Source organism: Lepidochelys olivacea (assembly GCF_965140295.1).
Source record: "Lepidochelys olivacea isolate rLepOli2 genome assembly, chromosome: 12".
Lineage (NCBI taxonomy): Eukaryota > Metazoa > Chordata > Testudines > Cheloniidae > Lepidochelys > Lepidochelys olivacea.
In genome coordinates, this window is record NC_140422.1 from 38,582,618 (window position 1) to 38,607,750 (window position 25,133).

At 43.9% G+C, this 25,133-nt stretch overlaps 1 protein-coding gene across 4 annotated transcripts in view; it reads left to right on the top strand.

Annotated features, from left to right (window-relative positions):
* The first annotated feature begins 436 nt into the window (after window positions 1–436).
* Window positions 437–25,133, top strand: part of ZC3H18 (zinc finger CCCH-type containing 18) — a 60,387-nt gene continuing 35,690 nt past the window's right edge. For 3 of the 4 annotated variants that reach the window (XM_084644559.1, XM_084644562.1, XM_084644561.1), the window contains exons 1-5: window positions 438–457; window positions 11,145–11,749; window positions 17,044–17,128; window positions 24,494–24,642; window positions 24,946–25,038. In XM_084644559.1, coding sequence (XP_084500685.1) covers window positions 11,162–11,749; window positions 17,044–17,128; window positions 24,494–24,642; window positions 24,946–25,038 — 915 coding nt within the window. In that variant the 5' untranslated portion in view covers window positions 438–457; window positions 11,145–11,161. Of the gene's footprint in view, window positions 458–11,144; window positions 11,750–17,043; window positions 17,129–24,493; window positions 24,643–24,945; window positions 25,039–25,133 lie in introns of all 4 variants that reach the window. The other variant, XM_084644560.1, reaches the window with a different exon arrangement.

The window sequence follows — 25,133 nt, forward strand, 5'->3', positions numbered from 1 at the left end:
CAGCCTGCTACACACACACACACTGCCCGCCCCCCCAGCCTGCTACACACACACACACTGCCCGCCCCCCCAGCCTGCTACACACACACACACACACACACACACTGCCCGTCCCCCCCAGCCTGCTACACACACACACTGCCCGCCTCCCAGCACATAAACACACAGCCTGACACCCCCCTCCACACATACCCCCCCAGCTTGCGACGCACACAGCCCCCCGCGGCCTGGTGCCGCTGGCCCTTTAAGGCCGGCCGGGTGCGGGCGGGGCGGCCCCGCTCCGGGAGGCTGTCGCGTTCCGATGATGTCACACAATGGCCGCCCTGCGCCGCCGCCGCGAGTAGAGGCCCCGTCCCGCGCCGCCCGCGCTGAGAGCCGGAGCCGCCTCCCCCACCCGCCTCCGAGGCGCTGCCGCCCCCCCGCCCCCGCCCCGCGCGAGCCGCCCGCCCCCGCCCAGGTGAGAAGCCGCGGGGCGGCCTAGCCGCCGGGGGGGGCCCCTGGGAGCCGGGCGCCTGGGGGGGCCGCGCCGGGCTCCGGCCCCGGGCCGCGGGAGGGGCTGGGCCCTCGGCGCGGGGCGGGCCCGACTCCCAGGATGGAGGGCGGGGCGAGGGCCTGGCCCCACGTGGGGATGGCGGGGGCGCCGGAGGGCCTGGGGGGAGCCTGACCCTGAGGTGGGGGCCGCAGGGGGGCTCTGCCCCCCGGGCTGGGAGCCGGGCGGCAATGGGGGGGCCCCTCCTGCCGCACGGGCGAGGGACAGCGGAGCGGATCTGGCCCCCCTGCCCAGGCCGGGGTCGAAGGGAGGAAGCTGTGTGGGGAAGCGGGGGCCTGCGGGGTGAACGGGCTCGGGGGTGGGCGAGGTGGAGAGGGATGGGGCATTGGGGGGCTGCAGCAGGGCCGGCCTAGGGTGGGGTCGCAGGCAGCTCTCACCGTGGGTGGGCAGTGGCAGGGCAGGGCTGTGCTGCATGTCCCGGGTTCTCAACTTTTTTCTCTCTGAACCCACCCACCCCCCCACACACACACCCCCCCAGCCTGCCCCAATGTGCTGTAAAAACTCCACAGCCCCCCTGTGCCACAGTCACTGGTTTTCTGCAGAAAAAAAGCCAGGGCCAGAGTTAAGAGGTAGCAGGCAGGATATTTGCCTGCAGCCCCGAAAAACTACATAGCTCAGGCGTTGGCTTTAGCCTTGGGTGGCAGGGCTCCGGGCTTGAGCTCCATACCGTGGGGCTTTGGCTTTCTACCCTGGCCCCCAGCAAGTCTAATGCGGGCCCTGCTTGGTGGCCCCCCCGAAACCTGCTTGCCCCCCGCCTCTTCTTCCCAGGGAGCCCCGGACTCCTGGTTGAGAACCCCAACTGTACCGTGAGCTGCCCCAAGTGGCTAGGTGCAGGTGGTATCTGGAGAAGGTGAGGGTCTGAGCTAGTATGCCCACTGGTAAATATATGGGGAGATGATGGATTATTTAAACTGGACAGTTTGTTCAGAATTGTGGATAGATGCAAAGTGCCCTTAAGAGAGGCAACGGGAAAAGTTTTACTGATGAAAACCCTTCAGGGCTGTCTGGAAAACATGCACTCTGGAAATCCAGATGCTGCTCTCTATGCTTTTAATGCATAATGTTTTACAGCTAAACTTGTTTTTCTCTTGTCGCTTCTAGTGACATTGCATATGTGGATTTGTTTTAGAATGAGTTTTGCATATTAGGAATATAGGTGTTGTGTTATTGAACTCGTAAATTAGATGCTCTAACCCTTTTGTTTAGAAAGGTAGTCTTTGCAATATAGATATCTATGCCCTGTTGGGTTGTTTCATCTGGACAGTGAAACAGTAACACTAAAGCCTCTCCATGGTATAGCTGTAACCATGTTAGCAGCAGCTATATTTCAAAACTCTAGTTTCTCGGTTGAGTTCCTTGAGCAGTGTGGACAGGGTTTTTTCCTCGGAATTGTGCTGCAGTTGCTCACTGACTTGATTTTCAGACAAATCTGTCAGCAGTGGTTCAACTGTTTCAAAAAACAATTGTTACTAGCACTATTCCAGCAGTAGCATGAACTAGGGCAAATGTGTGAATTCTTTCTCCTGATCTTTATAGGGTTTGTCCAGAGTGTGGAAAGAGGTTAAGATCTTTTCCTAGTGTAAACAAACCCTTAACAACCATCTCACTCAACTTATTTTAATGCAGTTTAACTCTGAAACCGAATTATTAATGAATAATGTACTTGTTAAGCTAAAAAAATTCATTTATTCTCTGTAGTTAGACTAATGTGCCAATAGTTTAAAGTGGGAATTCCACAGATTACAGATACTAGAAAAGCTTTGCATGGTCTAATAGTAGCAGCTACAAGGTTATGGGAGAGGTAAACTAAAGGAGAACCCTAACAATTGTTTCAGCAGCCAGGGGGCTACCTCTCCCACAACCTCCTAGCTGTACTGAGGAGGGGTGTCTTCTAATTGTTTCTCACTCAACTTCTGTGTTATAAGGTGTCCTTTTCTCCAGGGCCTGCCTCTGTTGCTCAGAGCTCTCTGAAGTCCCCAAAATGAAATTGACCTGTTGCTCTGATGGCTCATGGAATTGCAATATTGAAATTGACAATACTCTAATCAGTTTCCACTTTGCTGTAGTTCAGAGAGCCTGAGCAGTTGCAGAGATGCTGGAGCTGAGGGAGGAATTACTTCATGGGCTCATACTTTGTTCATGTTTGGACGATTTTCTTTTCAATCATGATGGTTAACCCCCCCCCCTTTTTTTTTCTTTTCAATGAAAGCTTAGGTTTTGTGGAAATTGATGACATTTGCCCAAGAAAGCTTTTCTATTAGTCCTGGGAGACTGGATTTTTCAAACCTTTGCATAAATAGATTTTAGTGTATCTAGGACAAAATCATTTTCAGCATGGTTACAGAAAGAAGCATTCTTCAGACCTGATGATAACAAGTTACTGTTTTCAGCACCAGTTCAGTGGACTTACTGCTAACAGATTGTTTTCAGCAACTGGTCAGTTTGCTATTGTAGGCAGAGCTTAACTATCTGTAGATTTAATTGAACATACTACTTAAATAGTTGTGCCTTTTAACCAGTTTCTGTCCAATACGCTCAAATAGTGGAATTTTCCTTCTGCAGAAAGAGAGCTCTAGCGACAGATTTTGATTAACACCTATTTTAAGACTGCTTGTCCAAATAAGAAACATACATCTCCAGCTATTTAAAACATCTTTGTTAAAACTGGATAAATTCTGCCCTTAGGGTCATGTGCACAGCTCCTGTTGATTTCACTGAGATATACATAGAGCAAGAGAGGACAGAATTTAGCACTATTTCTTGTAAAAGGCATTGGCAAGGGCCCTGAGCCCAGAATACTAAGCTACCTTAAATTCCATTGCTTTTATTTTCTCTCTAAACTGTTTCCCATATATATTTCTGTCTAAACTATTTCCCTTATACACTTGTTAACTCCACACAATGAGGGCAACAGTGTTAGTTAGAATCCAGCCCCTCTGTTCAGTGTACTTGTCAAACTGTGCTGCAGTAACTCAAGAACGTGAGTACTAACCTCAGGGCAGTCTGTTAAGAAGTGGGTCACAAACCCCAAATTGGATGAGAATTCTATACTCAGTTTTCCCCAACCATTTATTAAATGTAAACTCCTCAGGCACCATAATAACCTAACCATGAAGTCACACACAGTCCCCTTGGGTATTCTGATCTATCTTACCATCCAGGTATCCTTGCCCTTGTGGTAGATAGTCTCTTGCATCAAAATTTACAACAATATTCAGCGTTGTATTCAGGTCCCAGGATATTAGAGAGACAAGGTGGATGAGGTAATATATTTTATTGGACCAACTTTTGTTGGTGAGAGGGACAAATTGAACTCTTGTAAGCTCGAAAGCATGTCTCTGTCACCAACAGAAGTTGGTCCAATAGAAGATATTACTGCACCTGCCTTGTCTCTCCTTCGACAATGTTACTTTTCCAGACAATAGAAGTTGAACATAGTCTTGAGCACAGGACCAGAAGCTTGGAATTCCTGAGTTCTCATCTAGGCTCTTTGCCTTGGGCAAGTCAAAGAGTGCTTCTCAGGTTAAAAATTATGTTTCAAAAAATAACATTCTTATATTATGAACAGTACTTTGACTGATAAAAATGGAAATAATTTTTGAAATCTCTTAATTAGTTAAGCTGTTTTTTATTGCATTTGTTTCCATTTCCAAATTTCATTGTGAAATTTCTCATGCATAGCTCCAATGCTGTCTTGTTTAACTTGCAAAAGTGCAGAAGAATACTTTTGTATTTAAAAAAACCTGTTAAAATGTGTTTTGTTTTTTGGGTTCTTCTAAGAACATTTTTATTGGTCTTTGGTTTGGTACAAGTTTATTTTAACATAACCCGAAGAGGGATAAATATGAACAGGCTGCCCTTTTCACCTCTCCTCAGTAAGCAGATCCAATTTATGTACTGTAAAAATGAGGATAACTTAAATACCTGGCAGTGATGGCATGAGGATTAGTTCATATTTACATCCAAAAACCTACATTAAAACAAACTGAGTTTGCAAAGTCAAACACTCAAAAGTTAGGAAATGCCAGAACTCAGGTTGTCTGTGCAACCTTCATTTTGCCACATCATGCATCTGCGTTATGTTAGTCTTTTATAGTCATAGAATCATAGAATATCAGGGTTGGAAGGGACCTCAGGAGGTCATCTAGTCCAACCCCCTGCTCAAAGTAGGACCAATCCCCAATTAAATCATCCCAGCCAGGGCTTTGTCAACTTCTAAGGAAGGAGATTCTACCACCTCCCTAGGTAACGCATTCCAGTGTTTCACCGCCCTCCTAGTGAAAAAGTTTTTCCTAATATCCAACCTAAACCTCCCCCACTGCAACTTGAGACCATTACTCTTTGTCCTGTCCTCTTCTACCATTGAGAATAGTCTAGAACCATCCTCTCTGGAACCACCTCTCAGGTAGTTGAAAGCAGCTATCAAATCCCCCCTCGTTCTTCTCTTCTGCAGCCTAAACAATCCCAGTTCCCTCAGCCTCTCCTCATAAGTCATGTGTTCCAGACCCCTAATCATTTTTGTTGCCCTTCGCTGGACTCTCTCCAATTTATCCACATCCTTCTTGTAGTGTGGGGCCCAAAACTGGACACAGTACTCCAGATGAGGCCTCACCAATGTCGAATAGAGGGGGACGATCACGTCCCTCGATCTGCTCGCTATGCCCCTACTTATACATCCCAAAATGCCATTGGCCTTCTTGGCAACAAGGGTACACTGCTGACTCATATCCAGCTTCTTGTCCACTGTCACCCCTAGGTCCTTTTCTGCAGAACTGCTGCCTAGCCATTCGGTCCCTAGTCTGTAGCTGTGCATTGGGTTCTTCCGTCCTAAGTGCAGGACCCTGCACTTATCCTTATTGAACCTCATCAGATTTTTTTTGGCCCAATCCTCCAATTTGTCTAGGTCCCTCTGTATCCTATCCCTGCCCTCCAGCGTATCTACCACTCCTCCAGTTTAGTATCATCCGCAAATTTGCTGAGAGTGCAATCCATACCATCCTCCAGATCATTTATGAAGATATTGAACAAAACCGGCCCCAGGACCGACCCCTGGGGCACTCCACTTGACACCGGCTGCCAACTAGACATGGAGCCATTGATCACTACCCGTTGAGCCCGACAATCTAGCCAACTTTCTACCCACCTTATAGTGCATTCATCCAGCCCATACTTCTTTAACTTGCTGACAAGAATACTGTGGGAGACCATGTCAAAAGCTTTGCTAAAGTCAAGTCTTTTATGATCACATTCTGTTTTCTTTCCTCAGGATATCTGCCTCATTCAGTGTGCACAGGATGGGCCCGCTCTGGGGATGAATCAGAACTGTGTAGTGAATGAGGCTTTTTGTCTTTAGCACCCCTGCCTCCTGTGTCACAGATCTGGAACATGTATAGTGAATGAGGCAGGGGATTGCAGGAAAAGAAGAATGTCACTGTAGCGAATTGGATTCTATCACTGTCTCTGCCACAGAATTCCTATGTGATAGGCAACTCACTTAAACCAAAGTTTCCATAAGTAGCCATTGTGTGTTCCTCGTTTTCTGGGTACCCAACAAGAGACACTTAGGGTCAAAGTTGCGGAAATGCTGAGCACTCACAGTTGCAGCTAAGGTCACTGGGAGCTCTGCTCTGAATAGGCAGACCCTTGGCATCTCAAATTGGGGACCCTACATTAGTGTCACACTTTTGACTTCACCCTTCTGCAGTCAGGTCAGCCGGTTTCCTCCTTTATGTTGCGTGGCGTGGAGGGAGGAAAGCAGAGGCTTTGAAAGCACAGGAGAGACAGTCTCCCTGCTTTCAGTTCTGGTGTCATGACCGTTGGCAGCAAGGGAGGTGCAATTGCAGGGAAGGTCCTGCTCAGCTCCTGCAGCCTTGCGAAGGAACACGTTCAGTTGCTCTGTGGGGATAACACACGCACAGTCCAGTCACATGTAGAATCTGTGAAGGGATGCAGAATGCTCAGTAAAGGCAGAATCTTAGGAGAATTTAGCTACCAAAGTCTAGCAAGTCTCAACTGAGCATATGTGAACTAGATTTTTTTCAAAGGCTTATAACATGGCCAAATGTAGGTGAATTTTCATGAGGACAGCAAAAGGTACAACCTTGTCTGCCAAATTTAAAATCCCAGATCCAATGCATGAAGGCATTTTTTTAACTTGAGTGAAACCAACATTTTTCTATAATCCCATTCTCAGAAACAACTGAAATGTTTTAGATGAAACTTTCAGAAGAAAAAAAAAACCCAGCCTGGTTAAGGAACTGATTCAGGTTAAAGTTTGGCAAAGTTACAGGCAACTGAAAACAGGGTTTTCTATTGGAAAAAGTCAGGCAACCTTAAACAGAGGTGGCCCCACCCATAAATTATAAAGTGGTTTTGAAGTGCTGTCAATTGAAGGTAGTGTTTATTAATTGGTTTATTGCCACGTAACTCTAGGTTATAAATCCTGTAGCATTATATGTGGATTGGTAGTTCTCAAAAAAAAAAAAATTCCATTTGTATTTCTCACAAATTTGCCTTTAACCCTGTATAAGTGGGGCCAATTTTGTAGGTCAGAGTTATTCCTTTTCTTTGAACAGATTTGTTTAGTTCACCTTCACTATATCAGCAAGGCTCTCAGGCAGTCACAATGCGTCTCTTCCTGTCCTATCATACTTCTGAAATAGTGCTCCAAATAAAGCTGTTGTGGTGTTAACACAGCTTCCTCGCTTGCTTTCCCTCCAGTCCTCTGGACCTGTTTGGGGAATCTGAGACCTCAGAGACAAGTGTGTCTTCTGGGGCCTAGGCATCTCCACGCCAGCCAGGGCAGGACTGATTGATTGCTGTGGTAAGGTGGTAAATGCTGTCAGTCTAAACTTCTTGGAATAAAAATTGGGCTGGGATTTTCACTAGCCTTCCTTTCACTGAAAGAACAACAGTTAGTGGCCTACAAGGAGAATGGTGGCCACTGCTGTCCCCATGTTAGTATAAAAAATTGTCACACCATTTTATCTCCCCACTTTTTTCCTGGTTCTAGTTCCACCTTGTGATTCTTATGGTGGGTTTTCTTGATTTCCACATAGTTGCTTGTAGCATAATAATCACAGCATTCCTTCGTCTTGGCGTAGTTTTTCTATTGTACTGGTGAACTGAGGCAGAGTGATGGCCATGGAGATTGACCAGCTGGCTGAACCGAGCGCCCTCTGCATATCCACGTAACAGCAGGCAGTGCAAGCTTCCCATGTGCGCTGCCTCATCAAAGTAGCTTTAGAAATGACCCAACAGGGGAGGTCTGAGGCCTGTTGCTGAGGATCGGTATGGGGAAACTTGCAATGCTGTTGCTGGGAAGCAGGAAATATGTAATGAACTAACATGAACAGTCGCCTTTGTGGATGTGATCATTAAAGATAGCACTGGTTTTATACACATTTGTCCCCTTCCGTCACTTCTTAGTGGAGCTCAACAGAGGAGAGAGATGTACCAGGACTAGACTGTGTCCCTGTTGTAGTTTTAGTAACAGCCAGCAGAGGTGAACGTTTATACTCAGCAGCTAAATTGATCAAATGAGCACAAGCACATTTTCTCCCAGTCCCTTCACATCCCCTAATCTGCATCCTCTTTTTAAACAACGTATTTGCAGTAGGTCAGAAAACAAATAAATTCCCCTAACTCATCTTTGCTTGACAGTTTGTACATTTCTCCAGGCTTGTTAATGTTGACCTTTTATGTGAGATGTAACAAATTGTAAGTAAATTGCCATGCATGTGCTGGAAAGGGTAATTTCGAAGGCAGTTAGATCATTAAAATGGTCATAGAACTGTTCTTATAGAAAGTAACAATTTGTGGCTGACATTTGAGTTCAGCATCAACCTTTAAATGTTTTTAAAGGCACAATTTATTTGAAATCTGCCCCATAATGTACTTAACTGCCCAGAGCTGCAATTAGCAGGAAGAAATTAGCTATGTTATTATTGATCTTTTAATTTCTTAATAAAATCACAAAGTTGGTCATTTGAGGAAGCTGTGTGTGCTGAGAAACACTAGAAGCTACTGCTAGGGCTAAAATGTGTCTTTACCATAATCTCAGTGGTAAACTGGGCTGACTGGGGGTGACAGCGATCCATGCAGGACAGGGGGGGCTGCTGGAAGAAGGCACAAAAACAAAAGTGGGAGAAAATTAAGCCTCTCTTGGTCCTGTTTTTAACAGATGAGTAAACTGAGAAACCCAAGCTAAGCAACGTGCCCAAGCCAACACAGCAAATCAGTAGCAAGGATTGGAATTCCAGAGTTCCTGGTTTCCTACCCTGGGCTCTAACTACTAACCCATGTTGCCTGTAACACCCTTCCTGTCCCATTTCAGAGCTGAGATCCCAAATTCCATAATAATCAGCCAGGATCTGGTGTTTCAAATTCTGAGACTTGTTGTTGTAGCTTTTTTCCGTCTTAAAATCTATTTAGATTTCATGGCAGTATGCTTGATCACCGGAGACCTAGCATGCCCCTGTCATAGTCTATTGCCTACTCCTAAGGTAAATGGCAGCCTTTTTTGCTACAGTCCGGGTCAAAGAAACTCAGTAGGGAAGAGTGAGTGAGCCAGTTGTGGATCAGGAGAGTAGAAAATACTGCTCAGCTGACTGCTGGCGGTAACTCTTTTTTCACACAGAAGTAGAATTAATGGATACAAACTGTTTGAAGGAGACATGGGTGGTCTCCTTAGAGAAGCTCCCTTCTGCCTGGTTCAATATAATATTTTGTATATGTAGCATCTTTCATCTAAAGAGTTTAAATGTAATCAGTGAAAGTCTGGTACTTTATGCAGCTCTCAACTGCAGTTGTTCCACAAAGTGAACAAGCTTTCAGGGATCTATAATGGAGAAGACTCAATTGAGTGAAGCATGATACATATTTTGGGGGATGGAATCGGTCTGTGAGAGGAATTTAATAAAACTGATTTCAATCCCATGATTTTTCTTTCAGCCATAAAGCTACCTTAACAAGCCCAGTACCAGTATTCCTCTTGACGTCTAAACTCTGCCTCCTGCCCTCCCAAACCTCCATGATTACAGAACACTTTCACAAAGACAAGTCAGACTATGTGTGCGTGTGTGTGTGTGTGTACATATATATTTTAAAAAATTAATGGTGAAGTGAGTACTTTGGAAGAGCGTCAGATTGACAGTGCTGGGAATTGAAGGCCTCTGTTTAATCATCCCATAGGTACAGGACGGAGAACTACAGTACACACTTCCTCATGCTACACCATTAGTTTGCCTCTCCAGCGTTCTGGAGGAGTAACCTCTATACCCTGTTTAGACCCATGCCCATTCAGTCCTTGGCTTCTTCTGAGACTGCCAACTGGTGCCAGTTATTGTGATCTGTCTGGTGATATGTACTTTGTTCTGAGGGTTAAGGTAACTGCATAGAGTACCAAACAGCTATCAGATGGTAACAACTGTACTTGGAGGTCAGAGGACTTATACCTCATTACCAGTTCCCTGGGCCATCCAGTCCCCTATAAAGTCAGCCTTCTCCTTTGTGGAACACAAATGCGTTTGATGTATTACTTCTGAAATACCTTCTGCCTTGCCTCTTGTCATTACTGTACTTATCTTTTCTATCATAAGCAGAGACCTAATTTTTAAATGTTCTTATGGACCATACAAAAAAGACACGATAGAGCACATGGACATATTTGAAATAGAAATGTTTACTTAAAGATATTTTAGATACAGTGTTACTATGTAGAGAGGGGGGTGCTTAGTCATAGTTTTGCATTCTAAATTTAACTATATTCAAAATTTCTTAATAATTTAAATCAGTCACACACACATACAGTTTTTGTTTTGTATTTGCTCTGGCCAGTATATATAGCTGCTTTTGCCAAAGTTCATAACCTGGAACACAGCTTGTAATCGGAGGAGCTGCACCATCCATTGCTCCCATTTACTTCAGATAGATTTTTGGGAACTGAACACTTCTGAAATCAGCGCTGTTTATACAGCGCTCACCAACCTCTTGATGAAATACAGCTACCTCTGGGGTGGAACGCAGCAGCCATTTTACACCAGCAGTACTGTCTGCCGCTTTTAGAAGGAGATGTGAAAAATGACTTACACAGTTGAAATGAGAGGGGAATTACTTTGTGGACAGAATGTGATTATCTTGGATCTTTAACCATGTCTGGTTAGGTCTTGTATTTTACATGTCATCCTAAAGCTGCGGCATATCACCATGCTGAGGTTCTAGTGAAGTATTGTCCTCTAGGGAAGAGTACCACACTGTTTCATGCAGCATCTGGAATTTTTTGGGGAAGTCGCCTATCCAAGTAGTGATTTGGCCTGACCCTGTGTAGCTTGGAAAAGCAGGTGAAATCCTTATCCAAGATTGTATCTGTGCATACACAAGGTGTAGCATCCCATTTAACTAGTCAGTCTGGGACAATACTGAAATAAACAATTTAAGCTGTTTGGATATTTAAACTTCTTTTGTTCTGTGGAGTAAGCTGAGACCATACATTCAGGCAACACCTCCTCCAGTAGAAAGATACAAGCTGTATTCCTGTATTTTATGAGGACAAGGTTTTTGTTCCACATACTAAACGTACTGTGTTTGCCCTTAGCAGACTACCAAGTACTGATGGATGTTTCCGACAGTCCTGAGCAACACCCCTGCTCTCCCGAGGAGGAGGACCAGCAACTCTCAGACGACGAAATCCTGAAAGAGAGTGGCTCAGATCGGGAACTGGATGGAGAGGGTCATGGCAACATTCTGGAGGAAGAGGAAGAGGAGGATGCAGTCAGGGGACTGAGTCAGGGCGAAGAGGAGAACCACTCGGATGAGGAGGACCACTTAAGTGAAACCAAGTCCCAGGACTCTGACAGTAATGAGCAGAGCAGGGAGCTGAAGAGCTCCCCGTGTCTCAGGGAGGAGGAAGACCGGACAAATGACCTTGGAGACGAAGCATCCTCTGTCACCCGGGAACTGGATGAGCATGAATTGGACTATGATGAGGAAGTTCCCGAGGAGCCAAGTGCGGCTGTTCCAGAGGATGAGGCCGAGAAGGTGGGGGGTGAGGATGACGAGGAGGAGGAGAAGGGAGACGATGCACCTGAGGATGAGAAGAAATCCAACAGTAAAAGCGATGATGAAAAGGATGGCCAGGATCCTCTCAAAGAGAAGAAGAAAGAGGAAGATGATGGAGAAATTGATGATGGCGAGATTGATGTAAGTTTGAGTTATCCTTAGACGGGGACGGAATTCAACAAGCCTCTGTGGGTTGGGGAAATCTGTTGTTCTGCCCTTGGATTCAAAATTAGCTGGCTCGTAGGCTGTCGTGCCCTGAACATCTGTCATATTTGATGTGAATATCTTCAGTAGCTTTTTTTGGGTCTAATTTATGGCCTATAACTACTGTGGGCTCTCAAACTGTCCATCACTGCCCATCCCTCAGGTTATGCCCCAGCATATATATGAGGTGCACACTTCTGAAAAGGAAGGTCTGCTGTGTACTTAATTGTGACTTCCGTTGCTGTGTACTCTGGAAAACCCTGTTGCGCACAACATCTGTAAAGATCTCAAGTAAACGTGGTCCTGATCAGTGCACAGGGTCTCCAGAGCTTCAGCTTTCTACCTTTGCTCACAAAGGACTTTTGGGTAATGCTAGCACCTAGTTAGCCAGCCACATGCTAGGCGCTTACAAGCTATGTCATCACTTGTACATTGTTAACCTACCAGGCTCTAATGGCTCCTGCGGATGGGATGTCTGGCATGTGTGGCAAACCCATGTGCTTAAAATAGATTGTATTGTTTATATGCAATAGTGCCTTAAAACCCTAGTCATGGGTCAGGACCCCATTGTGCTAGGCACTGTATAAACACATAACAAAAAGAGCTGACAATCAAAGTAAGTTGTTGTCTGACATTTTGGTGATTCACACTTCCTGTGGTGACCTATCCGAGTTTGTACTCAGAAAGGCAAAGTGACTGATCCCATTAGGAATTGTGGTCAGTAGTGCTTACTTAGTACTTTGTGCCTGGATTGCTGTATAGCAGCACTCATCAGTCACCGTGTGCAATATTAGTGCCATTTTACAGGTGGAGGAGAATGAGTTGGTGGTGAAATGACTTTCTCAGTACCACAGATCAGGGACTAGAACCCTTCCTATGGGCTCCCAGTCTTGAGTTTCGACCACACTTCACTCTGACTACTGGGAATGTAAGACGGCATTTAAAATATAAAAGCCAAGTGGTTAGCATTAATTCCTCTCTGTCAGAGATCCAAGTGCAATTTCTTGGCTCTGTTTCTTGTTCCCCATGCAAGAGGTGCAACTGGGCAGGGAAAGTTTGTCACTGCAGCACCTCTCGATAATCAAGCAAGGAAGCAATGGCTTTGGGAAGGAGTCATTTCTAGTCCTACTCAGCCAAGGAAGGTTACCCAAATCTGAGAGCTAGGAGGGCAGGGTAGAAAAGTAAGAGGTTCTTCACTGACGATTAAGGGAGAGGAAGTTAATTGGAGGAGACGTGCAAAATAATCGTCTGTCATTTCAGTTTCTTTCCCAGTTGGGCTGCAGCTGGCAGTGCCGTTTTCTAAAAGAGGTTCATAGCTGAGTGGAAACTGTAGTAGACCGGCGTTGGCTGAAGTTAGCGTAGAACCCAAATTATGCATTGATGTCTGGCTGAACTACCTCTACTGTGGTAAAACGTTAAGGAAACTGGGGTGAATGACAGAGGATTTAGCTTATTAGGGCTTTTTCAAAGAAACCTCAAGTCCTTTTGTAATCCAGTAGAAGTGTGTCCTAAATCTTGTAGGTAGAATACAGTAACAAAATTGATCTGTCCTGCATTGACCACCTGTTTTCATGTTTAATCACATGATGCTTTGGCTAACTCAGTGGTCAGGATCACAAGTTTCCTCTTATGTTCTGCTCACTGTGGAAGGTGATCTGATAAAATACATTCTATATTTTCAAATGACTCAAACGTTCTGACTCAATTTCAATACAGGTTAGACATGGGGTGGGCAAAATACGGCCCACGGGCTGGATCCGGCCCATCGAACATTTCTGTCTGGCCCACCAGGCTCTTTGGCTGCCCCCTCGTGATCTCTGGGCGGCTAAAAGTCCCGTGGCGTAGCGGGGCGCTCAGGCAGGCTGTCTGCCTGTTGTGACCTCACGCCGCTCCTGGAAGCAGCCGGCTGCTGCTAGCGTGTCTTTGCGTGCCCCTGGCGGGAGGGGGAAGCAGCTCCATGCGCTGCCCCCACCCCCAGCACCATCCTCAAAGCTCCCATTGGCCGGAAACTGGCCAATAGGTGCTGCGGGGGTGGTGCTTGTGGGCGCAGGGAGCGAACAGAGACCCACTGTTCTCCTCCCCCCAAGGGGCATGCAGAGACGTGCCAGCAGCAGCCTGCCGCAGCCGATTCTGGAAGTGGGTGGGACCATGGCATGCACGCAGCCTGCCTGAGCCCGGCAGTATCGCCGGCTGGGAGCTGCCTGTGGTAAGCGCCTCCCGGCCAGAGCCTACACCTTGCACTCCCTCCTGGACCCCAACCCCCTACCCCAGGTCAGAATCCCCTCCTGCACCCAAACTGCCTCCCAAACCCCACAGCCCCTCCTGCACCCCTGCCCCAGCCTGGAGCCCCCTCCTGCACCAAACTCCCTCCCAGAGTCCACACCCGTCACCCTCTCCTGAACCCCAACATGCTGCACCAGCCCGGAGCCCCCTCCTGCACCCAAACTCCCTCCCAGACCCCACACCCGCTCCATTAATATGGTAGAAATGTGCGGCACATGATGACTTACCAAAATCATTGGAGTGATCCCCCTGCGAAAATTATTGCCCACCCCTGGATTAGACATTTCTGTGTTACCTGAAATCCTTGTGGTGGGAGAACCCAAGCAATTTAAATTTAGTGGATCCCTAAAATCATTTCAGAATAACTTTAACATGCATCTTGATACAACACTAAAGCGACTGGCTCACTACAAAAGCAATTTTCCCTCTGTTGGTATTGACACTTCCTCATCAATTATTGGGAGTGGACCGCATCCACCCTGGCTGAAATGGCCTTCTTAACACTGGTTCTCCACCTGTAGGTAATTCCCTTCTCTTCAGGTGTCAGTATATTTATGCCTGCATCTGTAATTTTCACTCCATGCATCTGAAGAAGTGGATTTTTTACCCACGAAAGCTTATGCCCAAATAAATCTAAAAAAGAAAAGGAGTACTTGTGGCACCTTAGAGACTAACCAATTTATGAGCTTTCGTGAGCTACACGAAAGCTCATGCTCAAATAAATTGGTTAGTCTCTAAGGTGCCACAAGTACTCCTTTTCTTTTTGCGAATACAGACTAACACGGCTGTTACTCTGAAACCAAATAAATCTGTTAGTCTTTAAGGTGCCACCAGACTCCTCGTTGTTCATACTAAAGCATTCCTCCCAATTGCTAGGGGTTCCTGGGAATGCTGTCCACACTAATATGCAAGATGAATTTGCATTCTGAATGGCTTTCATACATTAGCTTATAATGAAGATCCCAGCTGTCTGATTCTCGTTAGACCGCACAGAATTAAATACTCTTTTGTTCAAGCACCAGGTTATCAAAGATTTCACACAGTTCTATTGAAAGGAGCTGCGTTAAGCTGGCTCTACCATTCACATTATGTTGAATGCAAGACCCATCTTTTTGGGGGGGAGATGTTAATTTGTCTGCAATTTATGCTGTTTGCAGACATTTTTAGCTTGATGGGGAAGAAAAACTAGCACAAGATTTAAATATGTACACATTTGCAGGCATTTTTAAAAAGCTCTGGCCCAAGAGAATCTTGGAAGGAATATAGTGAAAGAGATATTAAACAGTGGGTCCCTGGAGAGCTGGGTTATCCAGAGCCAAGTGGACATTTCTCCTAGTTTCCAGCTATTACGTTGATAAAAATACATAAAACGCTTTCTTCATATAACTTTTCCATGGATGTAATCACTGTAGTTGCTACAGGGATGTCACGATTGCCAGTGAGAGGGAAGGTGTCCACAAGACACTCTCTCTATTAAGATGTGTTCCACAGACAGTAGGGAAATATTTGCATCTCTGAGGTAGAGAAGCTGAGAGAGGCAAGATAAGGTTCCAGCACCTTTTTGGGTACATCTACACTGCACATCTACACTGTGCTTCCCAGAATGGGTAGACAGACACACACTAGCTCTGCTTGAGCTAGCATGCTACAAATAGCAGTGTAGCCAGGGGTCGCATGGGCAGCAGCTTGGGCTTGTTGATGGAGTATATACTCAGGATGTCCAGATGTGTTTGTGAGCAGGTGGCTTAGCCTGAGCCACTGCCCATGCAACTGCTGGCTACGCTGTTGTTTTTAGCATGCTACCTTGAGGAGAGCCAGCACATGTCCATTTGCCCAAGCCGGGAAGCATGCTCACAGCTGCATTGTAGACATACCCTTAGTCGGAACAGCTGTCATTCTTGCCCCTAGTGCCTTTGATGTCGCTTGTCACATGCATATTTTCTCTCCACTGGACCCCTTTTAAAAAAACCCTCCCTTTGACCTGACAAATCCAAGTGGCTGAAAGCTTTTTCCGAAAGGGTTTCCTTTGAGAACAAAAGCAAAGGCCTGCTCTGTGAAGCTACACTTGTTTTATTCTGTGGACATACATTTCTTTTCATAAATCATATTTTGATGTCTAATCTTCCAGGATGACTAATCTTGAAGGCAATTTAGAGAGCTTCTACGCGCTCCTTCTTCCTGAGTTTCTCCCTGTGCTGTATCATGGCTCTCAGTTTATGCCAAGTTCCATTATAAGCCATGCTGGTTTGTGAGTCAACACTGAACTCTTGAGCAGTGTTAAAAAATAAAAGGGTAGGAATGGTGGAGAAGGGAGTGTGATTTAACTGCTGCAACAGGGGACTATGAAAACAACAGACCTAACTTCTTCCCTGAAAGGCTGTTCAAGAGATTCTGTCACTACACATGATAAAGAGGCATATTCAAATGGGTGTTATAACACAGCAGTTGTCCTCCAGAACTTAATAGGTAGGTTCCCAACATCTGTCTCAGCTTTCCTCACCAGTCACTCTTTCGGGCTGGTCTGTATACAAGAGTCACAGCATTGTAATTAAACGTGCATTTTTAAATTGATAAACCAAAGGAGGGACTCAAGATAAATCAGTTGATTTCAGAGTATCCACTTGGGTTTGCCCCAGTTTAACTAAAACTATTTTAAAACATGGAAAATGGGTGCATCTTAGAATCTGAAGCCTTGTCTAGGTACTAAGAAGCTCTTGATTCTTGCAGGATTTCCAGTCTCCCCTGGAACACTAGAATTAATACCCTCCCTACCCTTTCTTAGGCATGGGAAGGTCCACAGTGCATATCCCACTGTTATGTTCCCAGTTGCCCCACGACACACATTCCCAGTAACTTTGGAGTTGCTGGCTTTGATTTTACTGTGAAAGAGTCTGTGGTTTTCATGATGACTTGACTCTTTTAAGCATCTGTCCTTCTGTGCCTTGCAGGATGATGATCTGGAGGAGGGAGAAGTTAAAGATCCCAGTGATAGGAAAGTGAGGCCGCGTCCCACCTGCCGATTCTTCATGAAAGGTAACAATATACTACAGCAGAGGGAGTGAATCGAGCACTCTGTGGCTTCTCTTGTTCAGTTGTGCAACTGTTATACTAGTCACATGAGGCATGTTGTCCCAGACATCGCTCAGTATCACCTTTCTTTTCCATGGTGGCCAAGTGCTGATTTTACGCAAGGCCAACATGCAAAATATGTAAAAATTGTTCTGTCTTAAGTGCAGAATTCCTCAAATAAAGGATGACTTACCACACCTTGAAATAAAATTCTTTTCAGACATCCTCTTAATAATTAAATATTGCTTAAAATGTTTTTAAAATATTACATTTTGTACAAATTAGAGATGGAAAATACTCATTTGTTCTTGTCTAGTTCATGCCCTGCTTTAACAGAATTGTTCCCTGCACTCCAGTATCCAGGTTACTTCTATAAATCTCAAACAATAGGATTCCACTTCTTCCTTTGAGACATTTATTGAAATGTCTTTTATTGAAGACAAGGCTAGAAATAATGTTGCATTTCGCTGTAAATGTTAACTTGGTGTGTCATGTTCCTTTCCTCGCAGCTCCACCAACACAGATCTGCTCTGTATTGCATTTGACTAATAGTGTCTGCCTTTTCTACCAAGCAGTGTGTTGCGTGTAAATGTACTGTTCTGAAATGCAGAACATTTTTAGAAACTGTCCATAAAGAGTTCCAAAGAAGCCCAGTGTTAAAGGCAGACGTAGCATCGGAATTGATTGATTAGGTGAGGAATGGTGGTGTCCCTTTTAGCACAAAACACTGGATTCAGACTGAGTAGGCTACTAGCATAGTCTAGGAAGAGAAGCTTTTTCCCTCAGTGTAGAACATCAAAAGTGTGAGCCCTATTAAAGTATGTGATACAATACAATCTGGATTAATGAAATTTTAGGTCTTTATGGTCTTCATGATAACAGATCATAATGGCAGAGTCCTCACTGAAGGTGATGACACTAAACGATGGTGGAGGGATTACTGTGACAATCTGTAAGCCTCATTGGAGCCACGTAAAATACAGGACAGCGGAAAAGAGAGTGTGGAACGGGAGCCATGAATCCTGCAGCAGGAAGTAGTGCATGCTATTATATTTATAAAAAAAAAAAAAAAAAAAAAAAGCCTGGTAAAACACTGGGGGTAGATAATGTATCAGCATAATTGTTAAAAGAGATTGATGACCACATATTGATCTCATGTGGAAAATTTGCAGTGATGTATGGATGATTAGAAACTGACCAAATGACTGGCCGAATGAAATCTTTCTGCCTTTATCAGAGAAAGAAGACATAACAGAGTGTAGTAACAATCATATTATCTCCCTATTATCGCACCCGGGCGAAATTCTGCTCTGTGTAATCTAGGATTGAATGAAGGAATGGTAGAAACAGAAACCACTATAACAAGCCGGTTTCAGAGAGGGACGAGGCACACATGATCAGATCACGAGCATCACATATAAAATGATAGGGTCTAAATTAGGTGGGGTCTAAATTTCCACTCAAGAAAGATCTTGGAGTCATTGTGGATAGTTCTCTGAGAACATCCACTCAATGTGCAACGGCTGTCAAAAAAGCGAACAATGTTAGAAATCATTAAGAAAGGGATAGATAATAAAACAGAAAATATCGTATTGCCTCTATAAATCCATGGTACGCCCATATCTTGAATACTGCTTGCAGATGTGGTCGCCCCATCTCAAAAAAGTTATACTGTATTGGAATGGGAAAAGGTTCAGAAAAGGGCAACAAAAATGAGCAGCTTCCTTATGAGGAGCGATTAATACGACTGGGACTTTTCAGCTTGGAAAAGAGACGACTAAGGGGAGATATGAGAGAGGTCTATAAAATCATGACTGGTGTGGAGAAAGTAAATAAGGGAGTGTTGTTTACTCCTTCTCATAACACAAGAACTAGGGGGTCACCCAATGAAATGAATAGGCAGAAGGTTTAAAACAAAAGGAAATGTTTTTTCATACAACGCACAGTCTGTGGAACTCCTTGCCAGAGGACGTTGTGAAGGCCAAATTATCACAGGATTCAAAAAGAACTAGTTAAGTTCCTGGAGGATAGGTCCATCAATCGCTATTAGCCAGGATGGGCAGGGATGGTGTCTCTAGCCTCTGTTTGCCAGAAGCTGGGAATGAGCAACAGGGCATGGATCACTTGATGACTACCTGTTCTGTTCATTCCTTCTTGGGCACCAGGCTTTGGCCACTGCCGGAAGACAGGATACTGGGCTAGATGGACTTTTGGTCTGACCCAGTATGGCCAATCTTATGTTCTTATCCATTATATCATTGAAAAATGCAAGGAGTTTAATCACCTATTGATCATGTATTTCATTGACTACTCAAAACCATTGATACCTTCTGACGTGACTGTCTTTGGAGGACCCTGGCAGACCTGTGGATTCCAAAACATCTCCCTGAACTCATCACAAGTCTCCACTGTCAGTAACAGACCACGGTGCAAACAGCAGCAGGTGATAGCAACTGCTTTTCCACTGGGTGAGACGAGGGATTATTCTGTCCCCAAGCCTTTTCAACATGTGTGCAGAATTAGTTACGAGACAAGCCCTGGAAGGTTTTGACAAAGTGGAAGGAGCTGGGATTTCGTTAACGGACACCTTTTAACCAGCCTCGGATAGCAGTGCTCTTTGCTACAGCCACTGAGGGAAGGCACCATATGTTGGTGTCTGTTTGACTATACCTGAATGAGGTGAAAATGAAATGCATGCACATGGACATGATTAACAGAAACAGAATACTCGGACAGTACGGTTATGTCAGGTTGTAGAGGCCGTAGAGTAATTTTCTGGGCTCATGCATTCCAACCAAGGCGGCTGTTCCAAAGAAATCAGAATATGACTAGGAATGGCTCATCAGCAATGGCCTCCCTTACAAAAGTTTGGAAACACTGTGGTATCTCAACATGTACAAAGGTTCTATTGGTGAACAGCTTATTTTTTCCATAGTGACTTATGGATGTGAATTGTGGGAAACTAATTCTGCTGACAAGAAGAAAATTCAAGCCTTTGAGATGTGGTGCTGGCAAAGACTCTTGCATATTTCCTGAATGGGGGGGAAAAAAAAAAAGACATGAAATATTATTGGAGACCAGCAGACCCTGCTGTCAGAAATCAATAGGCACAAACTTATGCACATTGGTCCCATCAGGCGCAGAGATGGAAGTAACCTCAAAAGTGGCAGATTATCATAGTAGAGGATGACCAGCGAGTAAATGGATAAATGATTTGTGGCAGATCAATCAGAGTTCAGCCGCTGAGTGTTCAAAGCTAGCTATAGATCGAAGGCGTCCAAAAATTCTGCTACAATGTCACCAATATTCAGATGTGAATAAATGGATTTTACTTACTTAGGTCTTTATGGACTGGGATTAAAGAGGAGTGCTATTGAGTGAAAAATCATATTTTACTCAACAAATGTTCTTGCCTTTGTTACACACAACACCTGAGATTCGTAAAACAAAGGTTTAAAAACTAACCTGTTTGTGCTTTCTGTTCGCGTTTTGCATTTTCTCCATCTTGATCATTGGAAATAAACTAACCAGTTTCACTTTCAAGGTCTCGTATGCTAGCACATTGTTGCAAAGACTGTGGAGAACGTTTAAAAAAAAAAAATCTGTTTCCATGGAATTTCTTCAAAACATGTGGAGACTTGGTTTTGTAAAGCCTTGTTTTTAACTGAATTTAATATGGACCATATTAGACTGAGTTCCTTCAACTTCCCCTTAAAGTTGTGTTCACCCAAATGCTTTTGTTTTAATAGAAATTATAAATGAAATAAACTAACTAAAATAAAGCTAGAAAGTGGGGAGTGGGAAGACTTGCTTTCACTGCTGTGTTGAACAACGACTACAGAGGGATTTGTTTAGGATTTTTCCAAGAGCTGAGCATTAAGTGTCGCTCGCCTGTTTTATTGAGTGGCTTCCTGTATCTAATTGTTTGTTTCCTGTCATGAGTTTGGTAGTGATATCGCTGGAAGGGGTGTGTTCCTCTGTTTGAACCAGGTGAGTTTTCCCTGGGTGGGGTTGTTAATTCCTTCATTCTTAGTGTTGTTACATCACAATGCGTCACAGAATTATTGTGATCACCAGTCCCTTATCTCAGCGTGTGAAAAGTTCAGATTGAATCACGTCAAGCTCTTTTGCCAAAGATACAATCCTTTGGTTTCAGCTTCGTTTAGGTGACCTTGATTTCATCTCTGTCTTCCCCGGTACAGGAGGTCTATAGGAATATTGCCATCCAGGAGCCAAGCTAAAAGCATCATTGTGGGACCTCTGATGCTCAAATTCTAGTCTCCGCTCTTTCTGAGGAATTAATTGCTAAGTGTCATGTCATGTGGCCACATCAGTCCATTTTGATAACTATAACTGATTCTGTGAAATAATGTATGTTTATAACCTATCCTAGTGGAACACCTAATTTGTAGCTATTCTACCACATGCACAAGGGCCTCTTACTTGCCAGGAGTAAGTCTTGCACTTGACATATTTCAACAAGAAATAAAAAATGGTCTGTGTAGATTCTTATTAATAGTCCTAGCATTCAACTTCCAAACCCTTTACACCTTTACTGGAGATTAGAGCTGTCAATTAATCACAGTTAACTCACGTGATTAACTCAAAAAAATTAATCGCGATTAAAAAATTAATTGTGATTAAAAAAATTAATCGCGATTAATGGCAGTTTCAATCGCACTGTTAAACAATCGAATACCAATTGAAATGTATGAAATATTTTGGATGTTTTTCTACATTTTCATACATACTGTATTCTGTGTTGTAATTGAAATCAAAGTGTGTATTTTTTATTACAAATATTTGCACTGTAAAAATGATAAAAGAAATAGTATTTTTCAATTCACCTCACACAAGTACTGTAGTGCAATCTTTGTCGTGAAAGTGTTATTTACAAATGTAGATTTTTTTTGTTACATAACTGCACTCAAAAACAAAACCATGTAAAACTTCAGTGCCTACAAGTCCACTCAGTCCTACTTCTTGTTCACCCAGTCACTAAGACAAACAAGTTGGTTTACATTTACAGGAGATAATGCTGCTCCCTTCTTGTTTACAATGTCCTCTGAAAGTGAGAACAGATGTTCGCATGGCACTTTTGTAGCCAGCATTGCACAGTATTTACGTGCCAGATATGCTAAACATTTGTATGCTGATGACGCTTGTTAAAAAAAAAATGCGTTAATTAAATTTGTGACTGAACTGCTGGGGGGGAGAATTGTGTGTCTCCTGCTCTGTTTTATCTGCATTCTGCCATATATTTCATGTTCTAGCAGTCTCGGATGATGACCCAGCACATCTTGTTCATTTTAAGAACACGTTCACTGCAGATTTGACAAAACGCAAAGAAGATACCAATGTGAGATTTCTAAAGATAGCTACAGCAGCCGACCCAAGGTTTAAGAATCTGAAACGCCTTCCAAAATGTGAGATGGACGAGGTATAGAGCATGCTTTCAGACGTCTTAAAAGAGCAACACTCCAATGTGGAAACTACAGAACCTGAACCACAAAAAAGGAAAATTAACCTTCTGCTGGTGGCATCTAACTCAGATAATGAAAATGAACGTGCGTCAGTCCACACTACTTTGGATTGTTATCAAGCAGAACCCGTCATCAACATGGACGCATGTCCCCTGGCGTGGTGGCTGAAGCATGAAGGGATAAGTGAATCTTCAGCACATCTGGCACATAAATATCTTGCGACGCCAGCTACAACAGTGCCATGAGAAAGCCTGTTCTCACTTTCAGGTGACGTAAACAAGAAGCATTATCTCCTGCAAATGTAAATAAACTTGTTTGTCTAAGCGATTGGCTGAACAAGAAGAAGGACTGAGTGGATTTGCAGGCTCTAAAATTTTACATGGTTTTATTTTTGAATGCTGCTTTTCTTGTACATAATTCAGCATTTGTAAGTTCAATTTTCATGATAAAGAGATTGCACTACAGTACTTGTATTAGGTGAATTGAAAAATACTATTTCTTTTGGTTTTTTTACAGTGCAAATACTTGTAATCAAAAATAAATATAAAGTGAGGACTGTACACTTTGTATTTTGTGTTGTAATTGAAATCAATATATTTGAAAATGTAGAAAACATCCAAAATATTTAAATAAATGGTATTCTATTGTTTAACAGTGTGATTAAACACAATTAATTTTTTTAATCGCTTGACAGCCCTACTGGAAATATTCAAATATATTATCCTCTCTTAATGAGTGAAGTCAGTTTTATAAAGTTCCTGAAGGGGGCACACTAACCCTCTTAGAAAACATGAAAGTACCAAATGACTCAGGTTAACTTACTCAGTGTTATCTTTGATCACATATAAAGCTCACAGTTAACTTAGTGTCCTGGCAATGGACAGCCTTGGAGACCGAATTCCCCGTTAGCACAGAATTGATACAACACAGACAGTGTCAAAGTAACTTTCCTTTGTGTGTTGTCCTGCCAATGTGTCTCCACCTTGACTTGGAGGGACCACCTTTAGGGGTGAGAATGTGGTTAAATTTCTGTGTTCTGTTAACTTTTCATCGCTGATGCTGAGACTGCCAATCAAGGTTGCAGTTATAGCAGTGGTTGTGTGACACAGACACCTATCAGGATCTCTACTGAAGGTCCATCAAATGATTTCATGTGAGCAGCTAAAGGGAAAAGCAAGTTCTGTTACCTACTAACCTGAGCTAAATTCAGACCAGGAAGTAGCCCATATCCCATTACAAACACCTGAGTTCCCCATGGGTACGATAACTTCACCTAATCCACTGAAGCATCGTAAGTGGACTTTCAGCGGAGCCGATGTGAAACTTTGTCTCTGGCCCCCTGAGAATGTTTCTCCTGCTCCTGTGCAGAATCAGCTATTAGACGCGCTTGGGTTATATTTTTCCTCCCTATCACCAGACTGTGTATTTAACTCAGACTGATGCCTTTAAACTTCTTGCTCGGTTATTTAGTTTTGAGCTATAAAAGTTCCTAACTATGCTCTATGCACTTTTTACTTATAAAAGTGCACACACAACTCTCTGGATCACTACCCACATAAACAGCCCTCCCACCCTACCAGAGTAAGTGTCTTGGGTTTTTGCTCACACATGATCCCAACTGAATTAATCTCGCAGGGAAAGCCCAGGCAAAAAGGCTTTGCGGGGTGCCCTGAAAGTAAGTGACGGTGGACCAATGTGGGGAGCAGAAAGGTCATGGCTCTGAAAATCAGAGATGTTCTCTCCTGGAAGACTTCAGATAGTTCTGGAGCTGAACAAGATACCAGAGCTTCCAGGTATTTGACTATTCTGTACAGCATTTTAATGAGATTTCTGTGCTTTTTCACAGGTCACTGTACTTGGGGAATGAACTGTAGGTTTATCCATCCTGGTGTGAACGATAAAGGGAACTACTCCTTGATCTCCAAACCAGACCCTTTCTCACCCAACGGCGCTCCTCCCATTGGCCCTCACCCACTGATGCCAGCAAACCCTTGGGTATGAACACACCGGTTTGCATTTGTTGCTTTTGCATTTTTTGCTTGTTTAGATCTGCAGATACATTGCAGGCGTTGAAGGATTTGTTTTATTTGGGCTGTTAACTTAGCAAAATCAAATGTTCTTCTGGGATGCATAATTCTTAAGAAGGCCCTTTTTACAACCTCTAGTAAATGCTAATAACTTTTCAAGTGTGCCCTACCGATGTTTCGCCTGGATATTCGCTAACGTTCACAAAGCACCATTTTCCAATTCTAATATCAGCCTGTGTCTTTTTCCCTTTCCTTCTCATTTTTCTAACAGGGTGCACCTGTAGTTGATGAAATTTTGCCCCCACCCCCTCCAGACCCTCCAACAGAAAGTGCCTGGGAGAGAGGACTCCGGCATGCTAAAGAGGTAAAGCTTTCTGATTCATCTTTGTGAGGTAACAGGATAATGACATATTACATGTTTTGTTTCAAGTAGATATCCAAACCCTAACTGTTCATGAG